We start from the raw sequence: 10,421 nt of genomic DNA, 5'->3' as shown, positions 1-10,421 counted from the left end.
TCTTAGTCAACAACAATGATAATTAGACATAAAATGAAAAAGATATTAATCACAAAATGAATAGAAAAAAGTCCATAAAGAAATAGCAGATTCGATTTCCTTGTCCCAAGGAAGACTTACCGGTAAACCTAGACTTAGAAAGCAAAGAATAATAAGATGGATCCCTTGACTGAACTTCGCAATAAATTAGCTTCCGATATAGCAGCGAAGCCGATCCAACCTCCGGTCCTTCTTCAGGACCAACTTCCAAAGAAAGTCGAGACGTCTCCAAAGAGAAAATACACGCGGGACCCTGAGAAGAAACAAGAAAGCTCTCGGAAGCGGATCTTCGACCAAATGGATCAAAGCTTCATGATCAATGGAGGCGTCGACGATAATAACCAAAACGTCTATTTCTGCCCATTTTGTAAACGATGTCTCAGAAGAACATGCCGATCAACACATTACACAAACTCCCACGTCGATCGGGCAAGATCAACATTTGTCTGTGGAGTCGACGAAGACGCTAAAGAATTTGTTGTCTCACACTTCCACGAATTCCCTAAAGTCTACTTGGCACTTGCGAAGGAAAAACTGCTGGAAAATATGAAGGGAAAAATAGGAAAAGTCAAAGTCATGAAACGAGCAGACTTCAATTTGGAAATGGCACAAATGCAATTTCAATATGGAATGCAACTCTGTTTTGTCTCGGAAAAGTTCTATTTTACAGATAACGTCGACACGAGTAAATTGGTCATCTCAGACGAAATTAAAACGAACGAAAAAATCACTCAGAAAATTCAGAGGAAAATCGAGAAATTAAAAAATCCGGAAAAAATACAAAAAAACTCTGCACAAAGCGAATTGATACAAAAAGACCGAATTGATCAACAAAACTTAAGTGAAAAGGAAAATCTCAAATGTAAAATTGGGGTGCAAAACCCATTCGATGTTGTACTCCAAAACGAAGGAAAGAGTCACCACGAAGAAGAGAATCAAGACTTTGAGGAGCAAAGACATATGGAAATCGAAAAACAATTCCAACACCAAAATTTTGTGGAACAAAAAGAGATGGAAAACTGTGAAAATGAAATCGTTCAAAAACAATTTAAAAAAGCCGAAAAAATAGAGAAAAAAGAAGAAAAGGAAGATGCAAAACAAATTCGACCACCAAAACGAATCATTGAAGATACTTTTCAAAAACAAAACAATGATTTTATGGCGACCAGTTTAAAAGAAAATCCGCTGAATTTAAATCAAAACGACGGAATCACTAAAGAGGAAGAAAGTGATGATAAAGAAATCAACAAACTAATTAATTTTGAAAAGTAATTGCATTGACACTTGAAAAAGTAATTGTTGAATACAGTTTGATATCTTATCTTCAAATGGTTTTGGAAAATAGTTTTAAAATTATACATAATAGTATATATGACTAAATCCAAACTAAATTTTTTAATAAAAAAAAAGTCATCAATTATTATTAAATTATTATTAAATTATTATTAAATAATTATTAAATAATTGTTATTTATAAAATAACAATTAAATTATATTTAAATTATATTTTTACTACTTAATACAATTTGTCATTTCAGTCAAAAAGTATAATAGAATTACTATAATTTATATTATATAAGTTAATGAAACCAATAAAATATTAAAGTAATAGTTCACTTGATAAGAGTTGAGAAATAGTTATACGTTCCTGTGGATTTTGTTTCCAACACAGTGTAATGAGTTTAAAGAGGTTTCCAGAGATATTCTCAGGCTTCTCCCTTCTATTTCCTTGAACAACAAATTCTGCTATTTTCCATGGAAACTTAAATTTTGATGATGGATATGCTTCACTCCAACTTAACACTTCATATAAAGTAACTCCCAATGAATAAATGTCTGCACTTTTAGTGTATTTTTCTTGTTTTAATACTTCAGGCGCCATATAAGTTGGAGTTCCAATACCTTTTGTGAAAGTCATGTTAGTCATCAACAAATTGATGTTTCTGCTTGACCCAAAATCCGTCAATTTTGCGATTACACAATCATTATCATTCAGTGAAAACACAAGAATGTTGTCTGGTTTAATATCTCTGTGTAATATCCCATTTGTGTGTAAATATAAAATCCCTTTTGCACCATCTGTCATCATTTTGAGTCTTAATTTAATTGTAACTTCATTAGAGACTTTCTTTTTCATTAAGTCACTTAAACTCCCATAATTTGCAAATTCAGTGACCATACACATCTTATTTGGTATAAACACGGCTCCATGGAAATGGACGATATAATCACTTCGAAATTTGTCAAGCATCTCTACTTCCTTTTCAAACTCTTTAAGTTGTTCTTCATCATGTTTTGTACCATTTTTCATCATTTTAATGGCGACATCATTCCCTCGGAATTTGCCTTTGTATACAACACCAAATGATCCTTCGCCTAATAGTTTGTCTTCTATTAATTCTTCTGGATCAAGTCGTGAAGAGAGTTCTGATGTTATATTCAACTGCACTTCTATTTGACTTTCTATGTTATCAACAAAGGAATTTGCAATGATAAATATACAATCGGTTATGGTGCATGTACACATAATTGTCATGAAAATTTCAAATTCACAAGCTTCTCCTCTTTTTAGTGTAACAACAGATGGATTTGCTCGAATTGAATATTTTGTGGAATTTGATTTCGTTGTGATTTGTGTCTTTAATGGTCTTTTGGTGTTGTTACCAACACAGAGAACATCTTTATACTCAAAATTTACTTTAAATAAATTGTCATTATCTCTGAAGAGCTCGTTTTTACTTAACAACACTCGCTTGTCAGACGAATTGACAAAATTGACATTCGAATATTTCATTTTGAAAATACAGTATGTGGATTTTTGACGATTTCTATAAACCAATTTTATTGTTTTTTGTACAATAAAATATGTTACAAATACAATACAAATTAGTATAAAAATTGATAGTAATACCATTACTATAATAAACCATAAAGGTATTGTATAAATACAATACATCCCATCTTCACTTGGTAAGTACCACCCACTGCATTGGGAACACATTGAATTTTCTGTTTCAATACAATTGTTGATATTATCCATTGATACACATTCTGAATTTTTCAATATAAAACTTGTTGGACATGAAGTGCAACCATTTTTGTTATCGCATGTCAAACATGACTCTGCACATTTACGACAATCTCTTTCTCGATATGTATAATACCCATCTTGACATTCAGAACATCCAAATGAAGTCACATTATTAAAACAGCCTTCAATTGAAGATTTGAGTTGACATAAGTTGTCAATTGTCATGTAATAATCATCTTTACATGTGTAACATATACTTTTCGATTGACATAATGAACAGGAAGAGATACACGGGAAGCATTCCAATCCACTTCGATATGATCCATCATAACATGATGCACATCCAGTCCCAGAATTTAACACATCTTTACATCCAGTGACTTCCAAACATACATTATTTTTAAGGTAATATCCACTATGACACGTCACACATTTCGAACTCTTTTTATCACAAGTTTGACACGTTTCATCACATTTCTGACACTGAAAATTGTCGTCTTGAAAATATCCAGACGAACACCGAAGACATCCATATACAGAGGGATGGGTGCAATTTTCTATTGAAGAAGAACACTTTCCATAACTATTTGGATAAAAGTTGGGTTTACATTGAATACACCGATTGTTCAAAAACATCTTTGGAAGGCAATTTTCGTCATCTGCAATACAAAGCCCATTTTGGTCTTTTTCTGCACATAAGTTTTCAATGCAACTTCCATTAAACAAATTGTAATTTGAAGAACATTGTTGACAATTATTTAAATCACAAATATCACAATTTGAATAAGTTTCTGAGCACTTAACGCACTTTTGATTAGTCAAATAATAATTTGTGTCACATGACAAAATTTTGGTGTTTGAAGATAAATTCGAATTTTCTGGTTCTTCACATGTTTTAATATTTTTATTTTGAAAGTAATCAGTTTCATTGGTTTTTACACACATTTCACATTCATCAAGAATTGCGCGTTCACAATTTTTGTCTCCAAAAACTGAACATTTTCCATTCAAAATAATTTGATTTCCTCGAGTCGGAATGTAGCACAAATTTCTTGTTGAATACTCACAACAAGATGGTTTCTCAACACAGTTGCCGTTTTTTAACATATAACCTTCGTTACAGAGTACACATTGATTGTTTTCTTTTGATGTGCATTGGAGACAATTTGTATCTTGACAATTTGTACATGTATTTGTTGTTTGATCATAATACCCATATTTACATACAACAATCCCCCTTTTTAAATTGGTAATCGTTCCATTTTTAATGTAACTTAACGAACTTGAAGTTTGTGTATTTTGAATTATAAAAGCGCCTGTTGAAGAAATAAAATATTCTCCTTCCATTGTATTTATAATCATAATTTTTGGAACTTTAGTTTCATCTAAAAGTTGTATTGTATATAAATTGTTACCAAGAAAATTAATGCTAGTATCATCCATTTGGAACCCTATCAATGTATCACTCGGTGATTTTGTATACGAAGAACTAATTCTGATAAAATTGGAGATTGTTACATCAACTGGTTCTACAGTGAGAACAGTCAACGAAATTGGATTAACTTTTATAATCCCATTAAAAGAGAATTCCAATGTCAAATCATTAATTTTTTGTTTGGGAATAAGAACACACTTTTTGTCAGTACATGGGCAATGTGGATTGTTATATACCGTCACTTCGTTTAAACTGTTTCCTTCAAAAACACATTCAACATTTTGATTACTTCCAAATCTCAGTAGTTTCTTGTCTGAAAGTAAAACAAATCTTTTGTCATCAACACTTCCATTTATCAGACTTTTCATTGAGACGTAATCAAATTCTCCAGAAGCTTTCAAGTTTAAAAATATTGATAAATTGATGGCAGACGGATATGCAAAAGAAAACACGGGGGTTTCACTCGGCTCTCGATTTTCCACTGTAAAAACCACTTTTTTAGTTACATAAGTATCATTGAGATGTTGATTGCATAATACAGCCGCTTTATCTTTAATAATAAATTGTGTTGTGTTCTCTTTTATTGCCATCAAAGTCATGTTTTGTGTTATAAACTGAGAGTTTTCATTCATTTCAAGAATTCCAGCATGTACAAAAGTATCAACTCGAATCGACGCGGCTTTATTCATTACAACAGTCCCATAGTAATTCCCAAATTCATTCCCAATAATTGAACTTTCTTGATTTAAAACCAAATTGGATCCGTCTCTCGAACTCACATCACAATCAAGAATTTTGCTCTTATCATTCATTGTTAAATTCCCACTTATTGCAATTTTGACATTGTTGGTTGTTTGAAATTTCATTATTTTTGAATTTTGAGTCATTATTATAACGCTTTGGCTATCTAAAGTAATGTCCGTGTTGATCTTTATTATTCCATTATTTTTTAAAGACACTTTTGAATTTGATATAAAGTTCTGACACCCAACACTTCGACATAGAAGTCGTAATTCAGATGTATCAGCTATTATAAAACTGGAAGACATATCAATTGAATCTTTAACAAGTATATAAGAACCCGTATATATTTGAATCGTATTTTTCGTATAAACAGTTCCATCATCATCTTTGTTTAAGAACAAATTAGTTTCAATATACGCTGCATCACTTAGTAACAAATCCGCATCAGCAAGTATAACTTGATTCACAATCATTTTCACTGAACCTATCAAAGTTGTTGATGATATACTTGTTAAATATACAATTAATGACTTCTGTTCTGTGCCAACAATTTCAGTGGAAGTGTCGATATACAGATCTCTAGTAACGTTTAAATAATTAGTACCACTTTCAAAATAAGAATACAGTTTAGATCCATCACCAAAATAGTTATCAATTGACATAAAGTCGAAAACCCCAAAAATAAGAGTTGTATTTGTCATTGTAATGAATGCGTCATTACTTTGGTTCAAAAGTGGAATTGTTAAAGTTAAATTGTTATTCAATGTCAATGGTTTGTGAAGTTCATATCGTTCTTTCACTTTGGAAGAAGTCCACCGACTGTTAAACAAAGTTAAAGAGACGTTATGACCAATTCTTAAATTTTTGACATCTTCGAAATGTGGCATTTCCTCTGTCGAGTCTCCATATAAATTGAATTTGACGTTCACGTTATCTAGAAATTTTAACATTCCATTTCTGATGTTCTCTGGAAATTCGGTCATTCCATAGAAAGATATGGTGTACGGTTTTGGTGTAAATGGTGGCTGGAAAATGATTGTATTGACACTTTTGAAACAAGTTGTGAAGCAAACTCCTGATAATATAAAATTTTGGGTTATTGTTATTTCAGTTGAAGTTGAGTACCCGTAATCCTCTTCTTCGTCAAGTATACAAGAATCTTCACAGTCTTCTTCACCGACATAAATTGCATTCACACAAATAAACAATAATAAAATATTGATAATCATAAATATCAAAAATTAAATGTTTTTATAGATTTAAACATATATGGTATTATATTGGATTGTTCTTGAAAATCACATTGTTTTTATTATTCAACTAAATATTTATAATAAATAAATAAAAACATACTAAAAATATTTTTATGTTTTTAATAAAGTACAGTAAGGAGAATAATTTGTCTTGCGGCAGGGTCGGCCAAGATCCAGTTTTTAAACAACTTCGTGGCAATCTCTAATACGTGTCAGTTCATTTTAAGTTTTAGCATATTGTCAACAAAAAATTTAAAAAGTTTTTTAGAGTTAAAATGTTTTTAAAAATTGCTAAAACTATATTTAACGATTTAAACAATATTTCTGTATTGTTAAATTATTATTTTTATATGTTATAATCCAGTTTTAAAGAACAACAATTGAACAATAAAAAAGCATGTGAAATTATGGGATGCAGAGTTTTTAAAATCAAATAATAATATTCACTCATTACATTTGTTGTATATACAGAAGATATTTACAACCAAATAAAATTATTAGAAATCATTTTAGTGATTTCAACATAAAATTTTTATTTGAACAATTAATATACTTTTTCAACATACACATTATTATTTATTGTAAATATATATATGTACATTTGTCAGTTTAACAAAGGTTTTGAATAGTTCATTCGTGTCCTTTTTAAATTAAAGTATTAATTAAACAATCAATTAGAAGTATTTTTTTATCTTTTGCAATAATACAAAACAGACAATGTATTATTTTTCGAATGAAGTCAACCATATTACTTTCAAAACAGTAAAACTTATCTTTAGTTAATTTTCTTGATAAAAACGATTATTCATAATAAGATAATAATCAGTCAAAATAAATAATTATCACCCAAATAAAAAACTATTATCAGAGCAACTTTGAATAAGTTTTATTTACATATATAATTTACAATTGAAAGGTTTTAACGTACAATTATATTAACATAAAGATATATGTTTATTGTGTATTTTAAAGTAATTTGAAAACAATTTTGTGTTTAATATAAATTATCGTTTTATATTATTTCATTTTATCTTTTGGTATAAATAATTGTGTTTTGTCATTTTCATTTTGTTTTTCAAAAATGATAATGTTATTTACCATTTTATTGTTTTTTAAGTTTTTTTCCAATAACATGATCGTTTGGCCGACCCTGCTTGCGGTAACTAATTTGTCTACACCTTTAAATAGTAAAATTTATTAAATTTTATTATACTCAAAATATTTATTAGATTTATTTAGATCAGTCTTTTTTTAATAATAATTTTGTAAAACATTACTTGGAACATATCCATAAAAAATAACCATTTTTTGTTCGTGACACGTTTTTTATTGAATAAAACGGGACATTACAGTGTTGGATGGAAAATAAAAAATTAACACACCACACTTTGAAACACTAGGAATAAACCAAGCATTGATATGATTGATGATACAATTGACACTTCATTACGAAGAATCAATAAACAAAAGTTATAATAATTGTGTTGAACAAAAGTATAATAAAAATTTAGTTAATAATTGCACATAAAAAGTTTTTCTACTGTGACCGTTCTTTCCGACCCTCACTCCAATTATCAGAGTGAAGCATTTGCCTCTTTACTTTTTAGGGAAGTCTACCTCTGTGCGACCGTTTGTGCTTCCCCATGTCAACACATTCACTGTCCGTGTTATGTGGACGCGAATGTGGTTCCACCCCGCTTGCAGGGGAAAGGGGTCAGAAGGAATCGGTGCCGAAAGAGGACCGGAAAGTGTGGAACGGGTGCATTAATAGACTGTTAGAGTGCGTCTTACGGAGCCTTCTTTTTGATGCTGTCTCACTTGGTATCCACTGACTCGAGGTGACTGTCCGTCATTATTTGAATTTGATACCAGACCAAATATTTACTTATTTTTCTTTTGCATATTATTTTAAATAGAAAATAAAGACAGCATTAAAAAATAATTATGTAAAAGGCCATCCTTGGTTGTGTTGGTTTATAAACACTTATGTGTAATGCTAATAAAAACATAAACAAAGCAAACAGTCGATACAGTGTACACCAACAACGTGCTAATGTTGTTGGTAAATCAATTTTTATAATTTTATTTTCGAGTTTTAGAGAGATAGTTTTTTTAGTTTGTTCCGTTTGGTTTATAATTAGTAGAAAGAAGACAAATTACGAATTTGGAGATGGAACTGAATAAAATATTGGGGAAATTATGACTCAAATATGGGAAATTAATATGCTAATAGGTTTATTAGACAAATTAGTTGCCCATCTGTAGATACAAATCATTGTTTATTTTGTAAAATTTAAATGTATTTTTTGGTTGTTTTTAGATGAAAAATGAAAAAAAAACTTATAGGGGAGGGAACAGAGTAAATGAAAAAAGTCCGTCTCGATAAGTTTAACTATATTTTATTATGTACAACTATTTATTATAAATTTTTATTATAATTTATATTAAATTGTATATAATTATCGATCCAAACAAACGATTCATTTGTATATCGAGACCCCTTTGTTTGAGATAAAACACCGAATTTGTACATATAACATTTGTAAGTTACAACGATGATCATTCTCAGTCGGTTAAACACATTGACTCCATTACACATATTTTGATTCAATTAGCTGGCGAATGTATTATCTTTATTTTCAAACCCAAACAAACATTAAGTTGTTGCACTTGACTGTAATAAGTATTGACACAAGAATAACAACAACAATTGTTTTTGAATTCAAAAGGCCTATTTTATTGACATGAATTTTATTGTTAAATAAAGAATAAAAACAAAAAATATCAACCAAAGTTTTTTTTATTTCCATTGTTTGTTCATATGTATACATTTTTCTTTTATTATATCAAATTAAATATTATATTACTCTAATTTACGACCGAGCCAGACTGTTTTTCATTAACTTTCTATACAAAAATATTACTAACAAATTAAAAGGAAAATTTGAATGATTTTACAATATTCAATAACTTGGTAAACTCGCTGTTTGAAACAACACATTTTTCTTTCCTCGACGCTCAAGACACTTTTTTTTCGTTGTGTAATTATAGTTGTTCGATTTATTATTGTTTTCAATTGATTCACATCGCGTACCAAATATATCGTTTTATCTATGAACGATTAAAACTCTTATTTACATGTCATTGTATATTATTTTTTGTTTTATAAAGAATGATGTAAGTAATTTTTTTAAATAAACTTTTCATTCAATTTTTTTAAAAACAAATATGTGTTCTAATAACAATAATTTATTTTTGTATGCAAATTTCAACTTATATTTACTTGGAAAAACCATCCACTGCATTTGGGACAAAACTAATTTTCTAAATATTATAAACAATATGGATAAAAACCAGTTTAAACATTGAACAAAATTAAATAATAATGATTTATTGTGAAACAAAAGGTGATGATCGTGATAAAAATTTGACGTTGTGGACTTCTTTTTTAAAATGAAACATCACTTGTATTTTTATTTTTATGATATATTTTATTTATAATCACTAATTATTTTTTGGTTTATAACAATCCTTTATATTTTAAAATAATTTAATGTTGTTAAAATTATTATATATAATAGTTTCTTGTTAATTTTGTTTTTATTGATAATTTTGTGGTAAAATTAAATATGATTATTTCCAAAAATACACAATAAATATAAATACTATTAATAATAATACATTTTAACTATTTATATAACTTATTGATAAAACTATAAACTTTTAAGAAACCAATTTTAATAAAAATATTATAAAACTTATTATATAAAACACAAAAAATTGAGTAATAATAGAAACTTCACAACAACTCGAGTTGAAAAAACAAGATTTGGAGTTTGTTGTTTGTTTTTAATTGAGAAATAATAAAAATAGATTTGAAAAGGTATAAAAACATCACCAAAACAGATAGATCATCTCA

General features: G+C 28.8%; 2 protein-coding genes across 2 annotated transcripts; one reads left to right on the top strand and one right to left on the bottom strand.

Moving 5' to 3' along the window:
• Window positions 1-156: 156 nt before the first annotated feature.
• EIN_038810 (hypothetical protein) lies at window positions 157-1,311 on the top strand (the record flags this gene model as incomplete). Its single annotated transcript, XM_004261404.1, has 1 exon — window positions 157-1,311. One exon carries the CDS (start codon window positions 157-159, stop codon window positions 1,309-1,311), a length of 1,155 nt encoding a protein of 384 aa, XP_004261452.1.
• A 328-nt stretch (window positions 1,312-1,639) lies between these two features.
• On the bottom strand, window positions 1,640-6,478 carry EIN_038800 (protein serine/threonine kinase, putative; the record flags this gene model as incomplete). The annotated part of the gene is made up of 1 exon (XM_004261403.1): window positions 1,640-6,478. The coding sequence occupies one exon, from the start codon at window positions 6,476-6,478 to the stop codon at window positions 1,640-1,642; it is 4,839 nt and encodes a 1,612-aa protein (XP_004261451.1).
• Between the last annotated feature and the right edge of the window lie 3,943 nt (window positions 6,479-10,421).

Source organism: Entamoeba invadens (assembly GCF_000330505.1).
Source record: "Entamoeba invadens IP1 unplaced genomic scaffold scaff_1105074726561, whole genome shotgun sequence".
Classification (NCBI taxonomy): Eukaryota; Evosea; order Mastigamoebida; family Endamoebidae; genus Entamoeba; species Entamoeba invadens.
Note: the sequence above shows the minus strand (reverse complement) of the source record. Positions and strands in the feature narration are given on the sequence as shown.